This window comes from Emydura macquarii, unplaced genomic scaffold (assembly GCF_026122565.2).
Source record: "Emydura macquarii macquarii isolate MOO-44397 ecotype Brisbane River unplaced genomic scaffold, CSIRO-AGI_Emac_v2 contig_374, whole genome shotgun sequence".
Lineage (NCBI taxonomy): Eukaryota > Metazoa > Chordata > Testudines > Chelidae > Emydura > Emydura macquarii.
Genome location: NW_027130511.1, coordinates 11,320,554 through 11,338,927, shown reverse-complemented (window position 1 = coordinate 11,338,927; position 18,374 = coordinate 11,320,554). Strand labels below are relative to the sequence as shown.

General features: G+C 37.7%; 2 protein-coding genes across 4 annotated transcripts in view; one reads left to right on the top strand and one right to left on the bottom strand.

The window, feature by feature from the left end:
• LOC137143977 (signal recognition particle subunit SRP54) overlaps positions 1–11,910 on the top strand; it is a 78,343-nt gene extending 66,433 nt beyond the window's left edge. Inside the window, exons 16-18 of one of the 2 annotated variants that reach the window (XM_067534077.1) lie at positions 8,065–8,162; positions 9,284–9,467; positions 11,407–11,910. In XM_067534077.1, coding sequence (XP_067390178.1) covers positions 8,065–8,162; positions 9,284–9,467; positions 11,407–11,462 — 338 coding nt within the window. In that variant the 3' untranslated portion in view covers positions 11,463–11,910. Of the gene's footprint in view, positions 1–6,506; positions 6,574–8,064; positions 8,163–9,283 lie in introns of both variants that reach the window. The other variant, XM_067534071.1, reaches the window with a different exon arrangement.
• Positions 11,911–12,182: 272 nt separating this feature from the next.
• The window catches only part of PPP2R3C (protein phosphatase 2 regulatory subunit B''gamma), a 28,085-nt gene continuing 21,893 nt past the window's right edge, over positions 12,183–18,374 (bottom strand). For both annotated transcript variants that reach the window (XM_067534086.1, XM_067534095.1), the window contains exons 11-13: positions 18,030–18,167; positions 14,316–14,375; positions 12,183–13,432 (exon numbers count right to left, since the gene is read on the bottom strand). In XM_067534086.1, coding sequence (XP_067390187.1) covers positions 13,244–13,432; positions 14,316–14,375; positions 18,030–18,167 — 387 coding nt within the window. In that variant the 3' untranslated portion in view covers positions 12,183–13,243. The remainder of the gene's footprint in view (positions 13,433–14,315; positions 14,376–18,029; positions 18,168–18,374) is intronic.

Here is an 18,374-nt window from a genome sequence, read left to right as displayed (position 1 = left end):
AGTAAGCCATTTTTCAGCAACAGTGTACTGTGACACTTTTTTGTATTTTTTATGCCTGATTTTATAAGCAAGTAGTTTTTAAGTGAGGTGAAACTTGGGATATGCAAGACAAATCAGACTCCTGAAAGGGGTACAGTAGTCTGGAAAGGTTGAGAACCACTGAATTAGAGGGTAGCGGCGGGAAAGGGCTATAGATCACCTTTCTCCTTTCAAAGGACTTTGAGTTAAACTAGATGGGAAGGACAGAAATTGTGGGTATTAGGAAGGCACTGCAATGAGAGATTGAAGATCTGGGACTTCAGCAAAAGGGAGAGGGTATGTGGGGCGGGGGAGCAGAAATTGGGACAAACACAAATTATAAGGGAAACTGGTGTTACTCCATAGTGGATTAGTAGCTTTGAGCTCTCTATTATTGGGCTGAAGCTTGTGTTCATTTGGGAAGGAGGAAAATGGATACTGGCTGGAGTGAACATAGGATGGGATAAGCAACAAAAACATGTAAAGCATGCACTCTCTCATTTAAATGATCCCAACTATTTGCAATCAGCAGGAGGTCAAGCCACGATGAGTGATGGGAGTTACAAGGGTAGAGTGCATTGTATGCAAGATTAGGAATGCAGGTGCGCACTGCCTTTCCTTACATAAAGTACAAAAAGATTGTTCTCTTTTCAGTGCACTCCAGAAAGCCACTTAGTGCCTGATCCGAAGACCATTGAAGTCAGTGGAAAGAGTCCCACTGAATGTAATGGGCTTTGGATCAGGCCATTAAGGAAAGTGCAGTGGCCACTACTTTGTATCCCTCTGAATAGTACTCTCCTCTTTATGCTGTGCTGCGGGAAGGCATTGGAGTGTCAGTTTGTGCTGTAGTGAGGACAGAGACAACCACTCTCCAAATGGACACATTTTCAAAGTACATTCAAACACACGTGATAAATGGAAATAGTAAATGCTGTTTATTTTCCTGGTTACAGATTTTATGTATACTAAGAAACATGAAGTGTGTCCAAGTTGAGGTTGGTTCTCTTTCCACCCCCCAAGTTACTATGTAGTTCCTAGATTTTTATTAACTTTTTAAATTAAAAAAAAAAAAATCTGTGACTTGTGGAACACAATATGCTTTATTGTTCACTCTTTCTTTTATAGAAGAAGCTTCGTTATAACGACTTCAATTAAGGTAAACTAGACGACGGGCTGCTATTATCTGCAGTATATTTTATGTATCCCAACTGAGTAAATGAGTTGAAGACATACCAGCCCAAGCTGCGCTGTGATGTTTTGGCAAACAGCTGCTTTAAAAATGTTTTGTATTGTAGGATTTCTATACACACAAATGAATAGTCAGTTTGCTGGGACCAGCATGTCTATAACTCATTATCCCAGTTGGGATACAAAAAACTATGTAGCAAATAATAGCAGCTTCTGGTCCAATTTACCTACAGTACCTTTAGTACATTTGAATGGAAATTCTATATCGTAAAATTTTGAAGCCCTGCTGATGTTGGCATCCTTACAGCTCCTCTACTGAGTTGAGGGAAACACTTCTTTATGTTGTGGAGAAATTATAATTAAGCCGAAACACTTACTGAATGTTTTAGAACTAAACTAAAAATGACTGTTCCCTTAGCTGACAAGCTTTAATCTTAGATTTTCAAGGATTATCTGAAAAAATGTCCAAGTCTGAAGATGAGACTATATCAGTCCAGTCTCTCTAATGACCTCTTCCTAGCCAAAGCCCAGAACCAGTACTCCATCCTCATCCTCCTTGATTTATCAGTCACCTTTGGCACTATTTACCATGCTTTTCTCCTTGAAATATGGCCCTCCCTTGGCTTCTCTGATGGTTTTCTCCTGGTTCTTCTATCTCTCTAATCACTTCTTCAGCTTGTCGTTCTCTTAGGATTCTCCTCATTTCACCTCTCCAACTTTGTGTGGGTTCCATAGGGCTCTGCCCTTGGTTCTCTTCTCTTCTCTCTCTACACCTTATCTCTAGGTAATCTCATGAGTAAATTCAACTACCATCTGTGTGCTGATGACTCTCAGATCTGCCGCTTTACTCCAGACCTGCCTCCTTCTGTCCAAACTAAAATCTCTACCTGTCTCTGGCATCTCTTCAATGATGCCTAAACCATACAGTCACGCTCGACATGGCTAAATCAGAGCTCTTAGTCTTCCCCCAAGCTCTCCTTGCTACTATCTTTTTTGATCACTGTAGACAACACCACCATCCTGCCAGTTGCTCTGGCTTGTAACCTGAGCATCCAGTGGACTTAACTTTGACACGGGGACCTAAAGAGGTCTATGTCTAAGTCTTGCTGATTCTTTAATGATTCATCTCTAAGATACGGCATTTTCTATCCATCCACACTGTTAAAACTCTCATCCAGGCTCTCCTCATCTCACGTCTTGATTTACCATGTAATTCTTTTTTCTGGCCTTGACAAATGCAATCTTGCCCTACCTATTCAGAATGCAGCTGCAAAGATCATTTTCCTAACCCACTGCTTTGACCATGATGCCCCTGTTTTGCATCCCTCCACTGGCTTTTCCTTCTCTGTGCATCAAACATAAGCTAGTTTGTTTTCACTTTCAGGGCCCTTTGCGACCTATACACATTTTACCTGTTTTCTCATTCACTATCGAATGTCAACTCTCACTTCTGATCGGCCCATCACCCACTTGTTAAATTTTCAAAAAAGCACCTTTGTACGTTCTCTCATGCTGCTGTTTGTGCTTGGGAGGAGCTCCTCATAAACATCTGCAAAACTACCTCATTATCTTCCTCCAAAAATGTCCTTAAATTTTTTTCACTATTTTGTTTCATACAAAAGACTTAAGTGGTTAGGCTGCTGATTGTGCTCAGACCACTGCCTATCATACTGACTAATATTGTCTCATTGTTTCCTTGTACTCCCTCATTTGTCTGCCTGTGTGTCTTTTGTTTGTATCTTGATTACAAGCTGTTTAGAGCAGAGACTTTCTTTTTGTTCTGTGTTTGTACAGCACCTAGCACAGTGGGGTGCTGGTCCATCAACTAAAATACAATTGGGTGGAATGTCATCCATCATTAGGGCTCCCCATCCTCAACAACAACTAATTCCCACTATATGTTGAGTCTTTCTTAGTTTTACTTTGGCTAAATGATTTTAGTCTGCTTTTTGATAGTTCAAAGTTAAGTTGGTTAGTCCATTACTGTCTGTAGTTACTCTGGATTTACTGGTCCTATTGTCATGATAGATAGATTGCTGCCATTCTGTTTCTCCAAAATGTGTGGGGGTTTTCTTTTTTTTTTCTAAAGAATAGGTGGGTCCATATTGTGTAGAGCTCTTATTAAATGTCCTTTTGTGTCTTTTAGATAGCAGGGCTAATATTTCTTCGAGTGAGCTTTCTTATCACAATTCCACTTCTTAAGGGATAGAGCTGTGTACTACTATAGTTGAATACTGCTGTGTGTAAACTTTTTAATTTTAATTTTAATTGCACCTTTCTTCTCTGTCTGAATGTAGTTAGAGGGTGTGTGCGCGTGTGTGTGTATTTAATGTTGCAACTCTTGTTTCATTTCTTTCTGTTAAGGACTAATTCCATCTTCTAATGCAAATTTTCTAAATTCCATTAGAAGATCAAAGTAGTTTTCCACCCCCATCCTCCCAATCAAAGCAGCGAGGTTTCTTTGAGCATAGGGGATTGAAATGCACTGTCTGGATGCATATTTTGTGTTAGACATGAATAAGGTTTACCTTAAGTGCCATTTTCCCAATGTTACTCAATAGATTAAAGCTACTTCACAGTCAGAGAAAGACACATATATATTGAGCTATTTTGTGGTAATCCTATTAATCTAACTCTGAAAGGCCTCTCTTTGCCAGTGGCTAACTAGCTGTTTCCTAAAAGCAACGTTAGGCACCTTTGGAAAATCCTATCCATTTAAAGTGAGGGAGCAAGTAAGAAGAAAGGAAAGCAGGATTACTCCCTGGGTATGAGTTTCCTTTTTCTTGGTGTTTCACACTCAAACACATTCATTATTTTTCTGTTGAATTAGCATGAAATAGCTTCTCTTTTGTCTCTCTCTCTTCCCCCTTTGAGACAGTTGAAGGCATAATTTATCTTTTGCATTATAGGATACAATGTTTCATATTGGCTAGTTACATTTTCCTTGACCTTGCGGATGCAATGGCTGGTTGTATTGAGGGCAGTTTGTAATCAAAGCAGGGACTCTGTGATGAATAACTGTTTTTTCCTAGAATCTTAGTAAAAGTTTTCGTAGAGGGGGTCCGGACTTACTAAATTTAATTTTTCATTGTGGCAACATACTGGAAACTAGAAGGTTATGTACATGTCATTGAATTCAAAGTGCTATTAAATTGTATCTGAATTTGCTTTACTTCAATAGTATGTTAAAATCATTTTGTATTTAGCTTATTACATTCCTGTTCCTTTGAGCAGCTCAGTTCCTCTTGGTGTTTTTAAATGTTAAAATAATACTTGTAACTGCTTGCTCACTGCTAACTAGCAGCATTCTAAAATGGTTTGTCCTGTGCACTGTGTGAATGCCTTTTAACCTTATCACATTGTTTATCTATAGAGTTGTGCTTGTGCCAGCCATTACTCCCACCTATAGCAACATCCTTTCCATCACTCTTCTCTGACTAATCAAGCACAAAAGTGACTGCCATTAGAATGGCTGCCAACTGAGTACTTAATTAACAAGCCTGGGGTGCTTTTGTGCAGCTAGGAGAGCAGCTTTTTTGCTTATGCTTGTCACCATAGCAGGACACTTCCTATAACCCCTGCTAAAAATACATAGTGTCTGGATTCTCAGTTGGCAGTCAACAGAATGATGCAGGCAGTGTGAAAGCTGGTCTTGTGTAAGCCAGAGCAATGTTCTATCAGATAAGCACAGAAATGTGGTAATCTGAATACATACACACACACACACAAAATGTAACTGTGACATTGTCTTAAAACCATAGAGATTAGTTCTAATACCTTTGGTAGTTAAATACATATTAAATAAGAACTGCATAGATAAATGGAATTTTCACATTTATTTAAAACAGTGACAAGTATTTCTTAAAACAACTCTAATTGTGGAAAGTAGCTGAAAGCCCTTGCTGTCACATGGGTGTGACAGTTGGACTAAGTAATCCACCATCTATGTAGTCTCCTTCGTGTGATCAGTGAGATTGTTGCATGCACACTCGCTGTAGAGTAATTGTGGTGATTGGTTGAGTTACCTCTATCACAATGGTCAAAGACTCTTGGCATGGAAGAGATAAAGGCCTTACTGTAGTTGAAAACCTGTGCTGTTGCATGGGTATAATTCTAAGTCAAAATGGCTGAGAATTTAAATTGGATGGTGGTAGACTACAAATCCAGTTGTGATTGAGCCTAGTGTAGTTGTGAACACAAAGAGCTCTCAGCCATTCTTGAGGCTATTTCTATCGCTTCACACTGACTCAAACAGACACTTTTATGCACCCACCTTATATTAGTTCCATGTAGGTTGTATTTCCCTTAGTTTGTCTGAATAGGTCATGTGAGACAGTATCAAAAGCCTTACTAAAGTCAAGGTGTACCACATCTACTCCTCCCCTTCCTCCCCCTGAATCCCCCAGACTTGTTACGCTGTCAAAGAAAACTATTAGGTTGTAGTAGGTTAGTTTGACATGATTTGTTCTTGACAAATCCATGTGACTGTTACTTATCACCTTATTATCGTCTAGATGTTTGCAAATTGCTTAATTATTTGCTCCATTATCTTTCTGGGTATCGAAATTAAGCTGACTGGTCTGTAATTCCCCAGGCTGTCCTTATTCCCCTTTTTATAAATTGGCACAATATTTGCCCTTATTCAGTCCTCTGTAATTTATCCTGTCTTCCATGACTTTTCAAAGATAATCACTAATGGCACAGATATCTCCTCAGTCAGCTCCTTGACAATTTTAGGATGTATTTCATCAGGCCTTGGTGACTTGGACATCTAACTTATCTAATTTTTAATTTGCTCTTTGCTATTTTAGCCTCTAATCTTACTTCATTTTCATTGGCATTTGTTAAGTTAATGTCCAATACGAATGAAAGGGAAATAGAAGCAGGGAATACTGGTGGAGAGGACACTGGAAATCTGTTTTCCTGGTTGGTCTGACAGAACTCAGGACGGTGTGTCAAGCCCATCTATTCACATCTTCGGAGATGGAGTGGGGGTGGAGTTTCTTTTTGCGGGGGGGGGGGGGGGGGAGTACTCCTAAGTAATAAGACATACATGTGCATGGACACCTAGCAATGGCTAACTTGATAGCCTGTTCAGTGACATCAGGCTTTAAACATCTAAAACCCACATTCATAAACCCAAAGCACTGAGCTGAGCATTGACAAACTGATGGCAGATAGGCAAAGTGGCAGCTTTCTCTTGTGGATCCATGATTTTTGTAAGATACTACACTTCATGTATTATGTGCAATAATTTTATGGTCACGATGCTACTCTTATTAATTTTGTTATCATTACAGACAAAGCTTACCTGGGGACCCTACTTGTGGTTTCACATGCTGAGAGTTGCCACGTCAACCTTATCAGGTATTGGTTTATTTACTTTTTAAGGTAAACTACTCCAAAGAATATTAACTAGCTTTTTGAAAGCTTGTCACGTGATGAGATGTAACAAGTGGTATGTGATTTATTGGCCATTTGGAACATTCCTCAAGTCTGTGTCACATCTATATTTGGGCATTTTGGTGGTGGTTTTACTTTCAATCTCTTCAGAGCCAAGTTATTTCATTTTACAACTGTAAGAAATCAAATTCCATCTTTTGTTGACAGAAGAAAATGTAATTAAAGAATGAACTGAAATCTCCCTCTCAAATTCTAATTTCCTCATCTGTGGCTTGCTAAGAAAACACTTGTTCTGGCAAGTTGTGAGAAGTTATCAACTTGTCTTCCCAGGAAGAAATGTGTGTGATCTGTCAATTGTGAATGGCGCTGGGTCACCAGCTGACTGACTTACAAAATCAAGCTAGAATCAAAACTGCTTTAGATACTTTCAGATCATTAGTGTTTATTTGGTGTAACACGTCTTGATTGGATCAATAGGAAAATATTTTGGTGTGCCACTAGACAGGTAAGAACTGTAGCAGAAGATGTGTAAAATAAAGTGTTGTGCAACCAAAGACTATTAGGGCTGTAAGCAAGTAAGTCATTTTTCTGTAGAACTTCTTGTCTACATCAGTAATATCTATAAAACAGTTGTGACTTTGCCTAAAAAGAACTTTGTAGGAAAAGAGTCAGTATGCATAAGGTTTTAGCTCTTGTCGTCTTGGAATTCTGAATATTGTGTTAAACATCTATATTCACAGTATTTTGGGATCTGTTAAAGCAAAAGTACTGAATTACAAAATTAAAAGTACTTCCTTTGCAGTCAAATTTCACACTATTTGGTTCCTTTTATTTCCTGTGTTGCCTCTAGTTTTGTCATTCATTTCTGCATTTTTGACTAGTTACTCACAGTTATTGGTAACATTAAATGTGCTAATGAATTAAAATATGTAAAGGTACTGTATTTTAAACACTGAATTATCAACTTGTGCATTAAACTGCAGTTCTGCTTGAAAATGAATAGCATTAATGGGGTTTTGTTTCTGTTTTCCATATTACATGTGCGTATTTGAAGAGAATATACTTTTACGGTGGGCCCTGGAAATTGAGCTGGATTCTTTCTTTCCTTGCACATTGCTGCAGGTTATAAAGATTCTGCTGACCAAACTCTGCCCTCTGTGACATTATGCAACCACGTTGTTTTCAGTGGGATTGCACACATGAAAGTGGAACTGACTTGACCTTACTAACAATATGCATAAGGAACAGAATCCATCTCTTCACCTCACTAGGTTGGCCCTCCCAGTGTGAACAGCAGTAAACAGTAAATATTTGTCACTAAAATGACCACTTATGATTGACTACATGAGACCTTTTTGAGTAAGAAGATGCTATCTTTTAAAGTGGAACTGTACTTAAAACTTAGAAAATTAAATCTAAGAAATTCATGTAAAGGCCTCTCTGTTTTATTTTTAGTGTGTGACTTCCTTGGGGAAAAGATTGCATCTGTTTTGGGCATAAGTACGCCAAAATACCAGTATGCCATTGATGAGTATTACAGGATGAAGAAGGAGGTGTGCCTTTTTCTTTATTTTTGATAAAGTAAAAATTGCATTGTCCGCAGTATTTTACTAAAGATAGCTGAATCCATGTAGCCTAAATCTCAGTCTTTTCTTTGAATCTTTTTTCTTTTTTTTCAAAAGCAGCTCTAATGCTTCTTCACCGTTGGAATTCTACCACTGGATTAGCAATTTCCAGAACCTCCTAATTGGGTCCTGGTCACTGCTGCATTCTAGTCTTTTGCACAGTGCATTTAAGGACAATTTGCAGATTGCGGGAGATATGAATGTAGCAGCTATTAGACATTGACTGAATTCTTTAAAGGGGAGTGGTGGAGGCTGTTTTTGATGTGCTTTTTTAAATTGTGAGATTTGTCCTGTTAAAGTATTGTTGCTACTGAAAGAACAGCCTAACAGTGAAACACACTTTATGCTGAAGTCTTTCACTCACAATTACAGAAATACTAAGTAACTTAGCTTTTAATGAGCTACTTAACTTGTCTGAGCTTCCTTGCTTGTGTCCCCCTTGTTTCTCCTTTGCTGTGATATATTACGAAATTAATGGCTTGCATATACCTCCTATATCTTTGAATTGGCTCCTCTTAGAATATTTCTAGTATTTTAAAATAGTAAAATCTTTCATTTTAAAATGGCAAATTCTTGAAATTCTGAGGGCTGACATGCCACAGTTAGCACATACTGGAGGAAGATATTTTATAAGTAATGACTTCTGTTTGCATAGCTTTGTAAAATGTGGAAAATGAAAACCTTATTTGAAAGGTAATAGCCAGAAATATTACACATTATTGCTGTTGACAAGTAATTGGTTTATTAAGTCAAAATGTATCTGTGTATCTTGTTTGCACATGTAAAGTTCAACTCTTCAACTTGATTTTTCAGATGAGTGTGAGAGGTGATTCTAGAAAAAGTATGTCTGGCTGATTACTGGAATGGACCTGTGACTTGTAACTGTTTGCTTTGGTTATGCCTGAATTATCAAATGAAAGCAAACTTTTTCTGTGAGTCCAAAGATGTGCTTGGGTGCCTGTGATTTGAAACTGACGTGTTCTTGCAGAAGGAGTTGGGAGGCATATAGGTTGCAGAAAGTACTGTATCTTATGGAAATTTTTTCTTAGGAAGAGGAGGAGGAGGAAGAAAACAAAATGTCAGAAGAGGCAGAGAGACGATATCAAGAGCAGCAGAGCAAGCCACAAGATGAGACTACTGTCCAGACAGACCAACCTGAGGCAACAACAGCATGTAGTGCATTTGTGAATCTCAACTTTGAAATTGAGGGAGACTGCCAATCTGCTGTGGAAAGTAAACAAGATTTAACTACTGTCCCTACTTAAAATATAAAGCTCTGCATAATGCCAGATATTTTAAATTTGGCAGCAAAGGTGTGGGAAAAGTTTTGCTATACTTTCAGTAGAATGTAACTCATTTAAAACTCTGTTGGCCAGGAGAGAGCTAGGTAATGTCTATTCAGCCCACAGCTATCGAATAAAGGCTAAGACTCTGCAAAACTGAGATTTCTGTTGAAATAAAATTTTTGGACAACAAATCATCAGTTGGGTCTAAATTAAATATGCTAGATCCCTCATCTTTTTCTGCACAAAGCAGGGAAAAGACTAGAGACCTTTTTATCTAAACATCTGATGCCTGTCTGATACTTGTGGATTGGAGATAGTGCTATTTTCTACTTTTAAAAGCCTATTTTGTATTTATAAAATCCTTATTGAAAATTAGCTCTTTAAGAATAGATTGTCTGACTAATTAGAACTGATTTCCCATAGTAGCTTCACAAGGCACCTTAATGACTTCCAAATTCACAATGTCCTTATTTATTGTCACCATTTTATGTATTTATTTTTAGTTTAGTTTTAGTTTAGTGTAACCTAAAGGTGTCTGAGTGCCTGTTGAAACAATTTCCTTTTTTAAAAGGAGGTTGTAAGCTCTATTTAGAACTTGCTCAGCTAAAGCTACATCAATTGTGGAGGTGAGCAGTGCTCAGACTATGAATTCTGTTGCCTAGCAAAGAACAGTACGAGCATCAGCTGTGTGAAGCACATTCTTGCTCCATTTATAAGATTTCTTCTAGCCACTTAAATAGATAATTTCATAAAAAAGGTCATGGGAAGTACATTGAAACTGGATGCCTGGGCTTGAATTATACACTCCAATTGTTAACATTATTTCAAAGATATTCTGTGTAGGGTACCTATCTATAGCTAAAAGTGTGCTATTTGACTGTTTGGCCTGCTCTAGAGCATTTAAATGATGCTGTAGATACCCCATTTTACCTGAATGGAATATTTGTGTATATCACGCAAATATATTGCATTTGGTTGCAGGGGAGGAGTTCACCTTTGCAGCTCTTTTCTCCCCTGAAGTATTTTAAAATAAATTACAAATTTTGGTAAATTTCAGTATTAGAAATTGCTTCTTTAAGAGAATCTATCTCTAAAGAACTAATCAAAATTACTTTGAAGGCTTTTCAGTTGGAATTTCTTTTAAAATCTATTTTAAATGAAATTAAGCCTTCTGCTAAAATGTTAGTGTCTACATTTTGGTATTGGAAACAAATGATCTTACTGAGGGGAATACACTGCTTCTGCTCAGAAGTAAACCTGTAAACCATTGTAAATCAGGCCCAAATAATGATTAGGGCGAAGAATCCGCTTTCTATCCTAACTTTCAAAAGAGAAATGGTTTATTTCAGGGCATTTATACCTGAGCGCTCTAGGTGAGAGAGGAAGTAACTAGAGTATTCCCCAAGCACTTGCAATGCAGAATGTTGGCAGATAAATACAATAGGGGTGTATAGTTTCTTCTCCATCAATATACATCATGTGAATAATTTCAAATGAAAACCTTACTGTCTTAAGTTCTTAAATGTTAGGAATTTCACCTAATTAGAAATCTTAGTGACATTCTGTGTGTGGAACAGCCTACAAGGGGCAAAGTTGCCATCTTTAGGGCTCCCTGATGCTGGGTACTCTAGGGGACTGCCTGACCTATGACAATCTTCCTGGGCTGTGGCACTATCAAGAATGAGCAGGCCTACTGTGCTCCCTACACTGGGACTTGTTTAGGATCCATTACAGAGCCACATAGGGTGGCTTTATAGAATACTTGTGCTGAGGGAATTCTCGCTCTGCCAGGTATGGATCTTTTCTGGTCTCTTTATGGTGTTTCAGCTGCAATCCTAATCAACCATCCTTTTTTGCTTTGATGCTCTGCCCTTTGCCTCTTTCAGCTTCTAATGAACATAAATCAGCAACGTCCTCTTTAAAGGCCACTACTCAGCATTGAACATCTGCAAGAGAGGTAGCTTGACTCAACTGTGGGTGAAACAAAGAGCACATTGGTAATAGATGAACTACTTAGAGCCTGTGTTGTCTAAAATTGGTATCCGCTCAGTGCAGAAGCCTACAGTAACTTATGAATAAAATCTTTATTAATGGATAGAAGGATGTTTAGCTTTTTCTGAAAATTTATCAACAGCGACTGCACTATTGTCTGTTGTACTTTGTTGCAATGAGCAAGGAATGCTCGCTGTCATGGTGTTAAAGTTGTGTGTATAAAATGTATTACTCACGGTGCCTTAATACTTAATCCTTCCTACAGTTTAGGCAAACTGTATGAAAGTGGTTACTTTAATGTTTGCTGTAAATGCATAATACTGGTTATTTTATATTTAATATAATTTTGAACTGTACCTTGGCTCTGTTTTTCTTTCATAGTGTAGACCCAGACCTTTTGTAGTTGTGTACATGGATTCAGGGGTGCTTACATTACTCAGTGCTTTCAATAAAAAAAAAAAAAATAAGACGTATGCCTGTTAAGTCTGTCATCTTGGTGGCATCCATTTAGACATTGAAATTCAAGGATGTCTCTCTTCCCCTAAGCCACAAAATGCATCCTGAGCTGAACTCTGCACCTATGTGTAATTGGGATAGTAGAGTTGTTATGTCATCATCTGACTTGAGAGACTTAATGCTATTTAGAGATAAATATTTGTCAATTCAAGGGCAGGATTGTCATTTGAGTTTAATTCTTTCCAAAATGTGATTTATCGCTATAGACATAGAACAACATTGGTGCAAGCTTCTCTGTACACACAACTCAGTCTTCAGAGGTAATATAGAGGAGTGAAAGTAAAGTCTTGTTTTACATACAAAAACTGTTCCAGTTTGACTAGTGGTATAATTTAATTAAACCATTACACACCTGCTGTAAATACCTATTTTAATTGAGCTTAAACAAATTCTTAATAGACTTAAGCTAAGCTACAACCGACCACTCTTTAAACTGCTGCAAAACACTGTGTAGATACACTTATATGGGTTGGAAACAGATTTAAGTTAAACCAGTGCAACTTTCTCATATCGACAAGACACAGTTCAGTCATGCCATTCAGTACTTTGTGTGTCTACCACCGATGCTAGTGTGGTAAACTCTGCTTGTGTCAGTTCACTGTTAATTGCTTATCCTCCCTCCCACTACAATAAAAATTCAAATATTTGTTTATACAAAACCCTTCATCTATAGTTGAATAGAACAGAGAGGGGGAGAGAGAGGAACAGTATACTTTGCCTACATAAAATCTTAAGTGTGTTTCCTTAACATCTAGTTGCTAGTGAACACTGCATGTGACACATTAAAAACTGTCATGGTTGACATCAATGAACAATTAGACCAATCCCAAGATTCCTATTGCCTTCAGCAGAAGCAGAGACAAGCTAACAGTGGGCATTTTTGGAAAGCCCCTCCGTAATATTCTGCAGGTTTTAATATACATCCTAAAACAAAATGTTCAAAGAGAAATGTTACTTACTACTGGTGACTGAAGAAAGATTCCAAACAATTTCTTCAGCTTACTAAAATCCACTAAAGTCCACTATTGCCTCTACAGCTATAGCACTGTTGCTATTTTGGCTTCACCATTTGTCAGTTTGACAATCCCTGTACAAAGTTTTAATACCACTCAGCTGCGGGCAGATGGAAGTATCTGAGCTAGATAATGAATAGGCTTTCAGCTTCAGAGTTAGTGCACAGTTAGGCACATCTCCATGGGTACAGTGTATTTCTGTTTATGTATCATCAATATCAGTAGCATTGTCATTATCACTTGCTACAAGAACTTCTCTGTTCTCATAGGTCCAGAAACCATTCAGGTCAATTAGAATGCTAGTGACAGTGTCTCCTTGGCTACTGTTGATTAAGTCTTGAAGGGAGATCCTGTACGGATCCTTAGGCTTCACCATATCAAAGATTTCATCCTATAAAATGAAAATCATAGAATTAAAAGGCACATTTATAAAAAGAATAGTGATTAATTTATCCATAGCACATACAGAATGATCCTTTGGGCAGTCAGTACCACCCACTCATGAAGCTTTGATCCAAAATAAGATTGCATCTGAAATCCTAGTTTTTCAACCATTTATCTCCCATCAGCATTTACTTATGAGACATAAACAAAGCTTCATAACTTAAGTACAGAGCTGGCAGCTGCACACACTGCCCCTCTAGTAATGGTCTTATGCTGCCAGACAGGAAGTATGGTGGACTCAAAGCATGAAGCCTTGCCTCTTTTTAAAACAAACAAACCCCATAAAGAAATCAGGCAAAGCCGCACTCAATGTTACGGAATATTCTCTTTATTACAGATGAGTCACCTGCACTATTTCAAGACTTCTGAAATTAAATAGTGAAGTGCTAGCTACTATTACGCTAGAATGGCATCAATAAGATGATGTATGCTTTTAGTTATTGACAGTTCTCAAAGTAGAGCTATTTGATTTCTTTGCCAGCAAGATAAACTTGCAGTTACTGAGTACAGATTGCCAAGCATCTCCTCAAATCAAAGGTGGGGCTGTTTGTGTGCATGTGTGTGTGTTTACTCTAGGTACTTGTATCAGAAAAAAAATCTAAGAAGTTGAGTACTAAAAACTTTGCTTCCAGAACAGTATCTTCTAGAATGAAGGGGAATTTTCAAAGTCACAGTAGTGACCAGTTTTATTTTCTTGCTGCATGCCAAAGTTGATTTAATACCCCACGAATACCCAGTGGCTACAATACTGTGCAAGCAGAATTTCAAATATGTTTAATCAAAATTCCAGTTGTGTACACAGCACTCTATATATTTTAAGGAAAGCTAACCTTGACATCTTGAAAAGAAACTGGTTCTTGTCCATGGATTTTCATTTGTTCCTGAATAGCCTATAGGAAAAGAAAAGCTCAGTTACAGAATGTTAGAAACAAAACTGAATGTAGTGTTATACAGCTGCTCAGTACTAGATTTAAAAACAATTTTTTTTTCTTGTCTAAAGAAAGACACGGTTGATGAGGTAATATCTTTTATGGAACCAACTTCTGTTGGTGAGAGAGAAGCTTCTTCAAATCAAAAGCTTGTCTCTCTCACCAACAGAAGTTGGTCCCATAAAAGATATTACCTCCCCCACCTTTATTCTCTAACGTCCTCGGCTCGACATGGCTACAACTACATTACGTATTTAAAGAATGAGAGAATCACAGTGGTACTGGCTGCAACCCATCCTTCTATGAATAGGGTGAGCGATCCAAATGATGAAAGCAGCTGGAGTTCAATCATCCATGAAAGCAGGATTGGATTAAGGTCAGTCACTAAGGGTATGTCTTGTATAGTGGGAGTACTGCAACTGGACAGACAGACATATGCTATCTTTGTTTAAGCTAGTGTGCTAAAAATTATATTGTGGACATTGTGGCACAGGAGGCAGCATAGGCTAGCCACTCAAGTACAAGCCCACCCAATCCCCTGGGATGGTAGCCTGTGCCACAACAGCCACACTGCTATTTTTAGCATTCGAGTTCAAGCAGAGCTAGTGCAAGTCTGTCCACCCAAGCTAGGAGGCATGCTCCCAGTTCTAGTGTAGACATTCCCTGTATGCCTGGGCCCCCAGTTTCTGGAGTGACATGATGAGCTCAATCTTAACTTTTATGAAATAAATTGTTTCTAACTTTCACAGAGGCAAAGACGCAATGTAACCCGTGTGTAACTGAGGCCTGCCTTAGCAGCAGGATCACAAGGGCCTCAAGTGTACCTGGAGGCCCCAGATTGCCTTAATTTGGCCTTGCACAAAGGCCCCACTACTAGTGACCTGGCAAGAACACATTTAGGACTCATCTACATGTGAAATGCTACAGCTATACCGCTGCAGCTGGGCCGCTGTAGTGCTTCAGTGTAGACACTACCTATGCTGACAGGAGAGGTTCTCCCATGGCGTAGGTGATCCATTTCCCCAAGAGGCAGGAGTTAGGTCGACAGAAGAATTCTACTGACCTAGTGCTGTCAACATTGGGGTTAGATCTGCTCAACTACACCACTCAGAAGTGGATTTTTCCTGAGTGACTATTTTCTAATGAAGACCAGGCCTTAATATTTTTGACTGTAGCCCACTTTGATAAACATCAGATGAATATAGATTTACTGCTGTGAATAAGAGATCTAATTTAAAGTTTGACACTGCCAATTGAAGGGCAACTAAAAAATGCATTACTGACATTACTGCAAAAGCAGGGAGTCACCTGTATGGAGAGAGTGTAGATGACCAATCTAATAAAAATATATTGTATTTATGTAGAATTTCTGAATACTAGCTGTACCCCAATTGCCTCCATTAGGGAGGTGACAATTACAGTGGTACTGGATGCAGAATATATAGTTTGTAAAGTGTTTTGGGACAAAGGGTGTTACGTAAACTATTATACTGATTCAAATGTTTAGCTTCCACAGCAAAAAATTCAACAGGTTCTGTATTAACAATGAAACCCTTGCAGATTAAAGAAATGAACAATCTGAACAAACTACTTAATATTACATGGAACTACATTCTAACACAGCCAATTGGAAGCAAAATGCAGCTTTTTATTCTCTAGAATTTTTATTAGACAAAAATCAGAGATAGCACTATACATATTTAATTTAGAAACTCAGTGAATAAAGACTGATTCCTTGCCATAAGAAATTTGAATTGAGGCACAGAACATGTTTCATTCACTACATAACTCTATTCCCACATATGAGTGGAGCTATATAAATTGTGCAGAATGGAAAAAAACTAATCAGATGATGGGCCAATCAATGCTTGTGACAGAAATCTGTATCTATTTTGTACAGTAAGCTACTTTGAAAAATGGAATTTGGATTCTGGTTGGTTAAAATGCATAGCAGTAGCTAAACTAATCCACAAGAGAAGGGAAGGTCAACATCTTTGCACAACGTACTAACAAATTTAGTGAGTTAACTAAACGAATCCATGCAATATGGTGACAATCTACCCAATAGTATTTAGCAACAGAGATTTCTCACTAAAAGGATCAGATGGTGCCAATAGATTGAAGCAGTCCAACTTAAGGGCCTCATCAAATGTCCACTGAAGTCAAGTGGAGTCTTTCCACTGATTTCAATAGGCACTGGATCAGACAGTGAAGACAGGAAAAAAAGATATACAAACTAGCAAAGAATGCCAATTCATGCAGATTTACCTTGTGAAATTGGCATTCATGCATTAGGTAATTTAAGAAGTACAAAACTACGAGTGTTATTCTGTCAACTGTGACAAAACTGTCACTTTTATTACAATACCCTGGCATCATCTGAACCACTAGCAACAAGCTAATACTAAAGTGAATCCATTTCACGCTCTGTATAGAATGCATCTCAGGCAGGATTCTGTACCAGCACAGCACTTACTGGAAAAGCTTTGAAACTTCCAGTGTTTGCTTAGAAGATGTCTGTTGAAAGATCCTGCTTTTCCAGAATGATATAATTGAAGTCACTACCAGTAATGGGTTTTTGTTTAATAGACACAAGGATTATTACTGAACAACAGTAAAGAGGGCATAAGACTATAAATAAGACTTTATGAGCTATGTCTGAATGCTTAATGAGCTGAATGAATATGTACTTGTTCTTGATTTGGACAGTGCAGAGTTGAATACAATGAAATGCAGTTGATTCTGGAATCTGGTACAAAATGCCATGTGCAAATAAAGTTAGAATGATAAACATTTTTAGTTATCTGACACAAGAACAGGATCAGGCCAGTAATTCCATTTAAGATCAATCAGAGCCAGGATTGAGCCCCAAACTATCCATACCAAAAATAATTTATAACTTTTCCTACTTAGTCTATTTTCTGTAAATATAGTTACTGCATACATTTTCGAGGAGATTCAATCATACAGAAAGTTTGAAGGGAGAGTTGCAAGCCAAAGGGAGATAAAGCTACAGAAAGGTCCATTTGGAATCAGAGTAATTTTTAATGATTTCTTTTAAATGGTAGCTTAACTGTGGGAAGCTTCCTCACAATTAAATATTGAGAAAAATATTTAGGATTCACAGAGCTTAAGAAAGTGCAATGAGTTTTTAATGTGCAATCTGCACACGGAATATAAAATCCCTTAAGTGACTACACAGAACCACCACTGCATTTTCTATTACTTATTATGAATTTTGGATCCCCTGAGGCACTGAAAAATTGTATATTCAGAAATTAAGACCATCCCATACTGTTAGTTGTCTTTTTCGTTTTTTTAAACTTGTTAGTAAGTCTTCATTATAGGGCAATTTCTACAGTTGGAAAAATGAAATTATTTTCTATTGATTTAAATTAAATCAAAGCAGTTTAGTTTTTAATGCAGGTAAGATGTTGAAAATGCCTTTTGAATTATTTCCAAGTTTTAGAGTGTGGGGTTTTAACATTTTACATCTTTTTTAAAGTTGACAAAAACCTCATAGTGGGCATAGGTAATTTAAAGTTATTCCCTGCAGACCTGTAAGTAGAAGCACACAGACTATAACAACACACATACACACATATAGAGACTTACCCTAAAGAAATAATTAAGGGAAAAAACATTCAAGTATCCTTTGTTCTCTATATCAAGCAGTTTGAAAATATACTGTAGAGCTGCAGGTTCCTTTCTGTTTTCTAATGCAAGCACAAAGTCCAGGTAGGTCTTATAGTCCTAAAAGCAAATACAATCATGATTATTTCAGTCATCTTTTTAAATTGATTTTGCAAGCAGGAACATTGTAATTGGCGGCTATTTCACTGTAGGGGAGCAGTTAGTTTTCTTTGGAAGACGACAACATGAAACAGAAAATGGTGCTGCCATTGAAGTGAATGAAGAAGTTTGTTTGTATAATTTACTGATGCAGCATACCCATACATT